Source organism: Falco peregrinus, chromosome 1, assembly GCF_023634155.1.
Source record: "Falco peregrinus isolate bFalPer1 chromosome 1, bFalPer1.pri, whole genome shotgun sequence".
Lineage (NCBI taxonomy): Eukaryota > Metazoa > Chordata > Aves > Falconiformes > Falconidae > Falco > Falco peregrinus.
The window spans coordinates 52276314-52289503 of NC_073721.1; the positions used below are offsets into that span (position 1 = coordinate 52276314).

Below are 13190 nucleotides of genomic sequence, written 5' to 3' on the forward strand. Positions count from 1 at the left end.
GTATTTACTACTCTTACATATTGAGTAAAGATATTGTGGTGGCCTTTATTTTATTAGGCCACTAATAGCCTTTAATAGCACCTATTTATTATTATTCACAGTAAGGAAACAAAAGGCAGGCATCTCTTTTTAAAGCAGAATTTAAAAAAAGCTGTTTAAAATATTTTCACACCTCATCTCAGTAAAACCAAACATGATTCATGAAAAGTTTTATCCCATGCAGTTATGGTTCTGACATTTAAAATGTCATTTTCAGCACAGCAAGGTATAATCCATTTCTGAGATGCAAATACAGGAATTCCTATGGAAATATGAAAGTAGTAGAAAGATGAACACTGAAACCGGCGTATCCCACACTCTTTCTGAAATAATATTTATGTAGCCCTAAAAATGCAGTATAGTACCTTTGACAAAAATATGCTTATTCTTTCTGCATAATCCAGTATCCTTCCCGGGGAAGGGAAAACACCAGAAAATCACAGAATTGGAAGGCACAATTTAAAATCTTATTCTTGTACTGTGTAAAGGTCCTTCCCATTAAAGAAGGTAGTGAAATTTTATCACAGCTATTGCTATTCATAAATCTTATATCTATTTTAATTCAATCTGGTTCTAGCCTCTGAGATGCTGCACCACAATTTGATTACTACAACCATACTTTTTAACTGCTGTCAGAAGAGACAGTGCCTTATATAAACATCTGCCAGAACACATGCCTGCTTTCTATAGCACCAGCTTTAAATCATACTATGGTGATGAATCTTTATCTGACGCTAATACTTTTTAACTTCATAAGGACAATTAAAATGAATTGTAGCTAAATGCACACATAACAAATCAATTTAATTCTTTGTTGCACACTAGCATACTTTGCAGATCTTCAAAACTTACTTTCAAGTATCATCTTATTCAGAGTTTAAGTGTAATGGAAGTGTGGCAGCACTGATAAGACATTCCTGACACAGGAATGCCAAAGCGCAGAAAGTTTCACAAAACAATTAAGTCCTTTGGAAAATACTATCCGAACAGGACTGTTGTCTCATTTCATTGAGTTCAAAGACTGCAACTAGCCATGAACAAAACCAGATCCAGTTTCAATATAGCATCTCCTCTGTAAGACAGGAAAGCAGGCTAGTAAGGGCACCTACAATCAACAGCAACAAAAGACACAGGAGTACAGAAAAGGGAGAAGTGAATTGCATGTGCCCTCAAGCCAAAGTTAATCAAACCAGATCCACATTAATTTAATCTGCATAAGGCCAGAAAAATATTTTTTAATGCAAGTGAGATGCCTGGAATTGTGAGATAAAATTCAAGTCCCCAAACAGAGATGACAGCGCAACACTGACATTCAGCCTTCTTATCTGCCATCCCAGGCTAGAAGGGTGGCTACAGTATTTCTGCATTGTTTTTGCAAGGTACCAGAGCCACCACGTGCATATGAGCCCCCCCCCCCAGCAGACAGCACTATACATGCACGGTGTCCCCCGCTGCACCTACGCAAAGTGGCTCCTCCAAGTGACTGTTGCCACTGCAGAATTCACAACAGTTTTCTGTCTGTGCTTCCAGTTACTTAAAATAAGCGTTCAGCCACCATTACGGGGTGCTTCCTTATCTTGTCGTAAATGGCTTTTCTGTATGAACTACCAAAAAGCATTCTGAAGTATTTTACATTAAGCAACACTCGAGTGCAATATATTTTAATCCCTGTATGGAAACACAAGGACTCTTGCGCTCTAACCCCCATGACAGTATTTAACTGGGCCCTCTGTGCAGGGCTTCTCTCTACCCAGCAAAACCCACTGAATCCGCAGCGGCAGAGGAAAGAGTTAAGTGCACTGATTAGGCATCAAAATCATTAGAGCTTCCACACAGTAAAGAACAAACCAGGCATTCTTAATATAGGGGTGTTTTATTTAAACACAACTCAGCTACTAGCACGACTCACATTAATCATGTATTATGAAGGAAAATTTATTTTAGAAAGTGGTAATTTTTAAGTTAAGAATCTTCATCTTAACAAAAGCATTACTGGAATCACCCTGCGTACAGCAGAACACGTGAAGCTACATGTAAAGAGGGTTATGAAACCCTGCGTCATCGGCAACTAACATCACAAATGCCAAGATGTTCTTGGTATTACGGGAGATTTCTCTCCCAACTCTCTGACCAGATGAGAACTTTTACAGGGAGCTGCTGGACACTAGAGAGAAAGCACGATACCGCTACCTGTTTCTGGCACCTATTTTAGGTGTCTGAAGAACTGCAGTGCAGATTTTGAACCGGGCTGAGCAAGAAGCCTGTGTTTCTAAAAACCTATTCTGAGGCCAATTGTTTTCCTGGCATCCCTGGGTTTTGTACATCGCCCTGCACTGCTGGCCAGCTGCGGAGGAGGCACACTGGCCATGCCGAAATGCCGGCCACGAGGGCAGGGACGGGCACGGCACCAACGGCCAAAGGCCTGAGCTGGCACCCAGCAGAGCCCGCACCTCCAGCACCTGCCAACAGACACGGCTCTCCGGCAAAATGAAACACACAAAAAATGCAAACAGAAGCCAAGGGAAAGGACTGTTCCCATTCCGGCAAAGCAAAAATATCTGTGTGCTGAGGCCAGGCAGGTCCATGGCAGCTGAGAGCGTGGAGCGGCTGGTCCCTGGCTGGCACAGGGGCTGCCGGAGGGGCTCAGCACCAGCGGCACTGCCCCAGCGCAGCACACGCTCGTCGTGTGTTGGCTCTCAGCACAACCACAGCTAGAGGCTTCCCAGCATAAATACAGACCACGCATTGTTATATTTAACATATATATCATTACATAAGTGATAATGCTATAAACATCTTTATTTCAACTATTTTAGTAGAGCGCAGGTAGTAAGTAAACCACTAAACCTGGCAGAACAAGCAAATGCTTGGGGGGTGGGGGGGTTGGGGGAAGACAACCCTACGCAAACTTATTTAGGATTCAGACAAGGATCATTCTTCTCATCTTAGAGGCAAAACATTTAAATAAAAAAATGCATTTTTTCCATTTTTCACACTGAGATTTTAATCCTGGATTAATTATTTTAGACATTTTCCATATTAATTAAAGCAGTATAGCTTTAACTTTCTTAAGTTCTTTATCTACTTTCTTCAAGTAAAGCTATTTAATACTGGAGATTGTGGAAAACATTTGTTCATGATTATCCAGACATACAGTCAAACAAGACTGAAACAAGAGCAGCATGCAAAAATGTATTTAAGGACTATCATCCCAAAATGCTGCTAAAAGCTATTAACCAGTACGTGTTAATTGCCACAGCATTCATATTAATTTTCACTTCGGGCCCGACATTGTGGAATATTTCCCCTGATACATTTTAAACAAAGTTTAATTTAAGGAACTGCTTCTATCAACACTTATGAAAATTAACAGCCAAGCAATTAGCACTCATGAATTATCCCTTCCCCCATGCCTTCTACAGCAACTGTTTTTAAAAATGACGCTACAAGAGAAATTGTTGGTTTTTAACCCATTACCAAAATTAGCCACAAGAAACCCTGTAACACTATACAGAGGTACCATTCCTCACAATTAGATTTTTAGCATCCATCCAGATTACAATAATGTTGACTTATTTTTATTTAAATTATCTCCAGTAGTCAAATAAACCCCTAAAGCCCCTGTAAGGTCTGAAAAGCTCAACTTCCTTAAATCTTCATTTTCAACTAGTAGTCATGAAAGTAGAAACAAGAACGTCTTGAGAAAACTCTAGTCTGCATGTAGGAAAGATTTTTGGCCTTGTAACTCAAATTTATTCTGGAGCTGAATGATCCCTTCCTTACATTTAATTGTGGTTTCCAACTTGTTTCTTTGACTATCTTGCTTTTTTAAATATTCAGCATTTCTTTTTTTGACTGTCCTGTAACACTCCTGTGTTTGCTAACACTCTTCTGGGGACATAGGAGCAGCCATTTGGTGGCAGGCATCTCAAACTGAATTGACAAAATATTTTAGTGATTAAAACTGTTTAAAAGTAGCAAAGACTTGGGAAAAAAAATGGATGTGGACTGGCTTCAGAGCTTCAGAGATGATTTCAAGGGGAACTGTAAACACAGGCCTTAGCAGGAGTTACCTATTCAACACATGCTTCCTACAAAGCTGAACATTTGATTCTAGCACACTTTTCCTGTATTCCAGTAACTAAATACATCTTGGTAGCATTTTTCTTACTAGTGGGAATGGTCATGCAGTTGAATAGCCTTGACACTAAGACTGTAATAAATCAGTATCCTGTAAGATTAAGATCTCAGAAAAAAACTCATCGCCACACTTTACAGCAATTCCTGCCAGTTAGACTTGTGATTTGAAAACAAATATTCTGAATTTCTGGAGAATGAAAAGATCACACATGCTTTTAAAACAATTAACGAAGCAGGCAGGTAATGTGTTGGTAAACTCCAGGTTGTCAGGCTCACAGCTGTGTCACTGAAATGAGCCACTACAACACTGCTGTGCTTCATTTGTGGTACCTGGCTATGACTTCCCAATCAGCCCTACCGTCAGTCTTGTTTTCCCAACCTTATTAAAGGCTGGCAAGGTGGAACAATAAGCCATCAAACTTTGATTTCCCAAATTCTACAAACAGAAATATGCATTGAACTTACCTATAAAACAGATGATAATTTACTTTGCACGCAGATAAAGGAAATCAGTTTGGCCACAGATTTCTTAAGCCTTAATTTTCTATACAAATGACAACTGAAGTAATTATAAATAGCTGAAGATTTCTTTTCATACAATATTCTTAGCAAGAGTTTTTAAGATCCGTTCACCACGTTCAACCCACATGATATACAAACCACAAAAACAGATGCAGGGGTTAGGTTTAATTTTATCTATTTTAAGCAAAAACCTGAAGATACGGCCAAGAGCAGTTATTGTGTTTTGTTAAGAGCTGAAGTTTTATAATGTAAATGAAAGCCACAGATCTGTCCTGTGTAGCTGTGGGGCATGAATTACCTGGATCCTTGAGCTGATTAGAATGCTTCCATTGTAGTTGCACTTCACAAACCAAATTCTCTGCTATTTTGATAATTAATGAACTGATCAGAGTAAGAAGAAATTAAGAGTGCTTCGGAATTCTATTATTTCATAAAATTGCAGAAGCAGTTACAAAAAAGATGCTAAATCTGGCAGAAAAGACCTGCAAGATGTATTTTAATAAATTGGCTTGGTTGATATTAAAGCATGCGATGTTTCCTTAGTTTTAACTGATGAGCTTAAAACAATGCATCAAATGTTGGAGGGAGGGGGTAGGAAGGACGCTGAAGAGAAAGGTTTTGTTCAATTTCAGGTCAGTTAAGGAGCTGAATTAGTGGTACATTAAAACCACTCAGAACAAAGAGCTTAGATACAGCAAGTAGAGCCTTCCTCATGCTTTGCCAGTGAACCACAAAATGGGTGTTACTCAACAAGCTGAAATCTGTGTTACAAAACAAAACAAAAATATATATATATATAAACCAAAGGCCTAGTTATCACCTTAAAGATTTCAGAGCCACTGTGATCCCTTCAGTAAATACATAATTAAGTAGGGTTTTTTTAAGACATGTTTAATTAGGCCCCCAACCCCTCCTCACCCCCCCTGCATTTCCCCAATTATGTACCATTTCCCCCAGAGATATGTGGCTCTGTTAATTATGTAAATAAGTCATGCACTATTCCCTGAAAGAATAGTATTTATGTGAAAAACACTGCTCATCTATTATCAATAGAAATACAAGACCTACAAGATTTCATGAAAAATAATTTTTAAAAGCTAGATGGTTTTCAATTTTACATTACTATCTGACAATACAACAAAGCTGAAGAAAGTAAAATAACCCACTACTGAACTACGTTTCCTCCTCACCTCAGATGGTCAGGTAGGTATTTAAAAATTGGCAATACAGATGGAAGTACAGAGAATAAACTTTGTAAGCATACTATTGACAAACTTACCAGAGTAGTATAAATAATGCTGTTTTAATTAATATAGTGAGATTATATGCTAACAAAATGCCAATGCAATTATTTTGGAGAGTTAAAAAGGTATTTTTGATTTCTGGATCACAACTGCGTTGATTTGTATCATACCGTACAAATCACAATTGAGTAACATAGAGGTATTTCATTAATATCTCAATTTCCTTCAAATGGACCAAACACCTGCTAAATGTATCAGACTTTAAAATATGAAAATTAATATTTTTCATTACAGTAAACTATAATACTTTATTAATACAGAAAAAAAGAAGTTTGGATTGTCAAAGTGGGAAGGAATCATGAAGTTCCTCAAGTTTCTGATAAAAACCCTAGGAGGCAGCCCAAATCACTCTCAAGTATTAGAACAACAGGACTGGAACACCACTGAATTACAACAGACTTCTCTTAATAAAGATGAATCTTATTTTTACTTCCTCTGGCCATGACTTTCAGAAGTATACTTAACTGCTTGCCAAAACTGAAATTTCATGACATCAGAGCAGAAGCTTTGAGTTTAGAAAAAAGGCATCTTAGTGTTGTCAGCATTAAAGTACTGCTATCATTCATTAATGAGGCCAGAAAATTTGAAAAGAAAATGAGGTAGCACCAATTACTACATGCTAGTAAGTACAAGATAACAATAGAGGCAGCTTTGGCTATGTGGACTTCATAATATTAAAGTTATCATTTCACAAATATTCTAAACCCTTCTCAGTGTGCTAGGAATTACGTATTTGGCTTTCCACTTCAAGAATACTTAACAGAATATGAAATACTTCCATCACAAGGTAATGAAGCTCAAACTTCATACTCCCACAGGAGATTCCACAAACAAATCCAACAGAAAACAGATCTGTGCAGTATCTATAATTGTTTTGGAACAATGATACTGATCCATCACACCAATGTTTATATTTCAGTTTCTAGAGTTTATGACAGAGAAAAATACTTGACAACACGGAGTAACTAAACTGCACACAAAAACAGACAGTTATGCACAATTTTGAGCAATATCAAATGCAAGCTCTTGAAATTAATGTAGTCAAGGAATGAATTTGACTTACCGGGTTTGTAGTGAAACTGCTCCATGTACCCATCCATACATAAATGGGTACTGGCGCAGAACTACATTGTTTTGTCCTTTTTTCTGCCCCAGATATTGACTAAGTGATGCTTATTTTCCACCCTCAAAACAGACAATAGCTTTTCCCACTCTTATTGGAAGCATTTTGAGAATAAAGACACCATAAATCATGGAATAGTCAGGAAGTGCTGTGATGTGGCTAGACAGAATAGGTTCTTTTAAATGCCAAACCAACAATCACTTATACAAAGGGTCTCACCATCAACTCTGTAGAGATGTCCTAGGACTCTACCACACTAAACATTTACCTAAATAACCTACTGGGGAAGAAAACAGACGGGGAAGGTACGCCTAATGGTAAGGCCATAATTTTGTAATGAAAAATGGGAGAAACTGTTCTACCAAACTGGAACCATTATATTTAAGAGTAAGAGAAGCACGTTTCTAGACAACTACTTTAAAATAACTGATGGCCTACCCTAAAATCTAATTAAAGCTTAAATAAGTAAATGCACACAAGAACTGCCTAAAGCCTATCATCTTCAGGTCAGGGACTGAATTTGAAAGAAAAACATTTGATCCACTCACCTTGCCGTCAAATTTTGAGTACTCATTGAAGGGGTTATTCAGCTGCAGCGGACACTGTTCAAGTCGCACAGATAATATTGACTGCTTCCCAGAACACGGAGATTTTACTCTGAAATTCTTTTTTTCAAAAAGTGAACTCAGCTCCTCTGCTGTAGATCAGAAAAGAGATTAGATTAGTTGTACAGGAGATGTACAGAGGTTACTGTTTACTACAGAAAGATAACATTGTAAGAGGGAGAATAAAATCAAACACATAAAGTAACAAATGCTTTAATAGGGCAGAATCTACCACCCCTCTTTCATAGCCCAAAGACATGAAGAAACCATAAGAAGTTTGAATGAAGCTACAGTTTAGGCTGAGGAAAAGATGATTTTTTCCCGTAGAGAGAATGGAACTGATCACTACAAGAGCCCCTTGCGTCAAAATAAAAAATCATCAAGGTTCAAAGACAGAATTACACATCCTGGGTCCTTCTGCTTACCTGACTCTTTCTAAATGAACAGTGAACGCTATGCAAAAGAAATATGCCATGCAAATGCATTTCAAACTGAGCTTGTAACGCAATATTATGTTCCATTACAGGACAATATACCACCCCATTACTATACTGTAAAATTGCTATGCTGTCAGCAGTAGGCTTGGGACTACATCTGATCCAAAATAGTAATTTCTTCAGATTTTACTTCTCATGGTAGACTGGATATGGACTCCTCTCAAAAAATGTCAAACATGAAAACACCATTCCAAACAGTCTGGACAACTTAAAAAAAAAAAAAAAAATGCTTCCTAAAAACAAAGGTGATAAGAGTTAGCGAGTACTTTGTGTAGTCTGTGAAGGCATAAAATCCTCTGACAAGCAGCTCTTTTTATATGAAGAAAGTGCACATCCAAATTTCCAGCAAGAGTTTAACTCAAAATTTTCAGGCATACTTAAAAAAATAATTAGGACTTCTAATGTTATCAGGACGCTTCAAAATCAGGACAGAGCCTGGGGTGGTTTAGCATATTAGTACCAGTGGGTCTCATCTGCAAGAAACTGTGACTGAATCTGGATAAGTCTTTTCCACATCTGCTCTAGGAACCAAGTACCCCCAAACTCCATCAATCATGACCTGAGAACCAACACCAGCTCTCCTAGACTGACTCTGCTCCGCGTTCCTACATTTAGATTCACATCTCAAAGATTTACGTGTTGTTCCTTCAGGGAAATGAAACTGCTCCCAAGGCAGAATGACTTGGGACTTGATCTGCAGAGAGTTGGTTAATTTCTTAAAATGTGAATTTAAAACTTGTCAAATTATAACTAGTCAAAAGCTCAGTTTATTTTTATCAGCAGATTGCCTGAAAATTCAGACAGTTGGCAAAAGTGCTAAATACTGGCACTAAGAGATACCCAACAGTCTTGTGAAAGGCTGCGATTAACCAAAAAAGCTTGATTAAATCCTTTTTAAACGTGGCAACTCCATTAGGTATTCAGTTTTTCGTAACAACCTTATCTGTTGTGGTTTTTTTTAAAAAAAAAAAAAATGAAGGGTAATATTTCAGTAGAATTGTAATTAACTGGTATTTCTTGGGCATTTGGAAAGTACTCTGCAGCTTGGAAACAATATAATGGTTTTATCGGTTCAAGTGAAAAAGCAAGCCTTTTATCTTCAATTTTTGTCTCTAGGGAAATGTTAAGATGATTTGTTTATTGTTTCCTTTGTTGGGATGTGCAAAAAGAGGATCTCAAGAATTCTTCTGAATTCATTAGTGTGACATCTGTTTTGCTTTGAGTTTTGTACAGCTTTTACTCAAATCAAATATCTCACGACTGAAGACTTTAAATAACAGTACATTCTATAAGACTGTAAATTCACTTGGCTGAGATACAGTTTTCTTTTCCAAAAGATTTCATAATTTCAAACGTCAACTCATTTAGGAAGACGAACCCAAAGCCTTCTAAAGATCTGTGCAAAAAGCTAGAAGAAGATAAATGAGATTTCTGAAAAACTATCATCTTCTGTTGTGCATTTTGTCAAATAATTCCTAATAGACGCAGGCTGTGAGAGTTCCAATTAAAAACATTGAAAAAATATTTTAAATTCTTAAATTTCAAGGAAAAATCAGCTCATTAAACTAGCTTTAATTGAATATTTTTTAATTCTTAAAAAACCCCAAGTTTTGCTGTCAGTTTTGCTGTATGTATTTTTCAGCTTTTGTGTTTGTTAGCTGTATGAGCTACATGAGCTGAATGCAAGGGTTTTGAAAGATTCACTCAATATATTGTTAATTTACATTTTATATGCTCTGAAATGAATGAATGTAAGAAGTAAATACAATTCCTTACTTCTTGCTTTCATCTAAAAATACCCAGTATTTTATAAAAAGGAGTAAACTTTTTTTATGTATATCCCTATTTGGTTTATAGGACCCACAGACTGCTTTACTAACATAATTCGATCTTTACATTGCATAAAACCGAAACATTCTTTTCATTGTATTGAAAAAGAATTGATGCACAGAAAGGTGATGTGAATTTGTTGCACAGCAGAAGAAAAAAACCCAGACCTCCTTCATGTCACACTTCCAGTCAGTCACCTATCCCTGAAGCACCTTTCTATTTGTTAATCCCCTAGCCAACTCCAAATGCATGGAGATTTTCTTTTTCAAGTCCATACGCTACCACCACCTTATCTTTCAAACTCATTCCTAAAAGCAAACAGCTTGTCTCACGACAGCAGGAAACAGATGATGAGTAGAAAATATTTTTTTTTTTCCTCATTACCATACACAGAATGACTCGTCTCTCACTTCCTTTTATCCTGGTTAGCGTACTTTTATTTCTGTACATAGTTATTAAAAATGGGAATCACAAAAAAACCTCAATTGCCAGATGCCTCAAATTACAACTGCATATCCAACCGCAGGGCAGCAGATATGCTTGTAAGAGTTTGTCTCTTCAGTAAAGCATCTCTCTGACAAGTGATGTCTGGAGGTAGTGTCATCAGGATCTTTAACACGGAGCAAAACAACTTCCCAGCATCCTTTTAGTTTGCATGGTGTCAACCATAGGCTCGACTTTGTCTAAAGCTCAGATAAACAGTCAGAAGAGGGCAGCCAAATTCTCCCCATTCGAGAACTGCTATTTCTGATGTTACTGCCTTCATAGTGTTTCCAAAAACGCTGAACTCGAGGAACAGAACAGAAAAGCTCACACGCACACACTTAACAAAGAGGAAGGAAAGTACAGTGGATATCCTCTAGGGCTGCTCTTTCTCCTGGCCTCTTCCTACTGTGTTGTTCTTCATGCAACTAAGTAACATGCAGAATCTCAGTGACTAAGCAGAGAAGTTAAATCAGCTCTGCCAGCAAAGACAGAGCGCGAGTGCCTTGAGTTTTTATGGAACTTATTTTTTATTTAAATCTGTCCTGCAGCAGGGAGGGACCAATCCATTTGCTTGCAAACCCAGCACACTCACTCACAGAGGGGGACACCTCTGTTACTGCGGGTTGACAGATTACCTGTATCTTCAGGGCAGCACGTAAAAGGAACTAATGTCACGGTGGAGCCCACATGAGTAAGATGACACACAGCACAGACACAACAGGAAACTGGAGTTTGAGTGCAATTCAGTGTAAAGAAATATCAGGCAGTATATAGTTAGGTATAAAGAAGAAAAATAATTGCATCATCACTGGTCAAATGTGATAAAATACTGAGTAAAGAGAATTGGAGGTTATGGTAGATTAAACTTTAAAACCTACAACTCTGCTTAAAAGGCAAAAACATTTTAGAATGCATTAACAGAGGTATCAAACGTAGCTGAACACTACTAAAGATTAGTGCAACCGTGTTGCTTGTGTGAGCAGCTTTGTTTGCTCCTCTAAAAAAGATATTATAGAGCAGGAGAAGGTTCTGCAAATGACAGCCAGGAAGATACAAGAATTTAGGCAAAAAAAGGAGATTGCACAGGAAACTCATTAAGATACACACAAATTTTGAAAGAAGTAGGCATGACAGACCATACAAAGGTTTGAATGTGTGTCAAATACAACAGGAATGTATATAGCTTGAGCTATAAAAGATGAGAACCGAGACAGACTTTTCATTTCATATATTACAATTTAAACTATGCAGAACATCCCATCAGGCATACATAATTATATAATAACAATTAAAAAAAGAGAGTGAGAGAATAGGATTTTTTTGAGGAATCACTGATAATTGTTTTTTCAAGGAAAGGCTAGATAAGATAAGGCAGCACTTATTATGCTTTCATTTAATTAGATCTATATATACACCATTTCTCAAGATTTTCCCCTTACCTAGAAAAGTAACCACAAAAGTATAAACTCTACAAAATTCTTCATCACATCCGGTACACCAAAAGTCACTGGAAATAGCTAGAAAGCCCTAACTTTCATGGAGATAACGACCTTGCATTTTGAATGCAGACACTTGCCAATCACCTACCCATAGAGCAAAGATGTCCTGTTCCTTATGTACCCACAGTAACACTAAGAGCTTTGCTATCTCCATTTCTTGCTGAGACAATAGAAGCCTTAGCAGATAATGACGCTACAAGATGACAGGATACACAAACGCTGTATTAATACCTTCTATTGCAAAAAATACAGCAGCCACTCGAATTAGTTCAGACCGCCAAACCACATTTTAAACATCTTTCCTTTACTTTGCCTTTCTTGATAATTTGGAATGCCCTAGTCATATCTGAAAACAAACGAGAGGCCTGTGGCACACCACCCCTCCAAGCAATAAACTGTAGGAAACACATAACTGGGGAATGTCAGGCAAATACAATAATTAGTATTTCCTCTATGCTTTGAAAACTTAAGTGGAAATTACAAACTGAAAATGGTGTAACCATCAAAAGCAGAACTAAAAACAGTAGGAAAATAGAAGGTCTTTTCTTTTTACCTGAGTAAGAAGTATTTCTGTCTTTCCACTGAATGTTTTTGCATTTTATTTGATTTTGTCTCTCTTTCCGCAGACGTTCTAGTCTCTGAGCTTGAAAAGAAATATTACAACTATAAGTTTGTCAATGAAAGTTTACTATAAACAAAGACATAATTAACTACCTTTATATGAATAAAGATGTTTTATACTGCATATGTAGGGAAAAAAGTCATAAAATTTTAAAGGTGGCACCCCTGAAAAGCAAATACCAACAAAAACATGAAAATGTTCTTGATTTATAATTGAAATTAGAGGATATAAAACATTAATAGAGATCATAAAGATAGTATTAACATGGAAGAGAATAATAAAATGTGAAAACTTCTGTGATTAATATGACATTTCATTATATAAATCATTAATAACGGTCTTAAAGGAATTTTAATGCACAAATGAACTGAAGTGAATATTACATTACAGGAATAAAATTACTGTTATGAATTACTCTACCCGTTTCAAAAATTAAAGATAAATGAACTCAGACTAGACTATTAAAGTTTTAAATATAAAATCCTTTATCTAAAAATCATGAAAATTATAAAATGTCAAAGCT

The 13190-nt window shown here is 36.9% G+C and overlaps 1 protein-coding gene across 3 annotated transcripts in view; it reads right to left on the bottom strand.

Moving 5' to 3' along the window:
* Positions 1-13190, bottom strand: part of MAPKAP1 (MAPK associated protein 1) — a 107307-nt gene that overhangs the window by 79889 nt on the left and 14228 nt on the right. For all 3 annotated transcript variants that reach the window (XM_055794652.1, XM_055794646.1, XM_055794640.1), the window contains exons 3-4: positions 12599-12688; positions 7677-7825 (exon numbers count right to left, since the gene is read on the bottom strand). In XM_055794652.1, coding sequence (XP_055650627.1) covers positions 7677-7825; positions 12599-12688 — 239 coding nt within the window. The remainder of the gene's footprint in view (positions 1-7676; positions 7826-12598; positions 12689-13190) is intronic.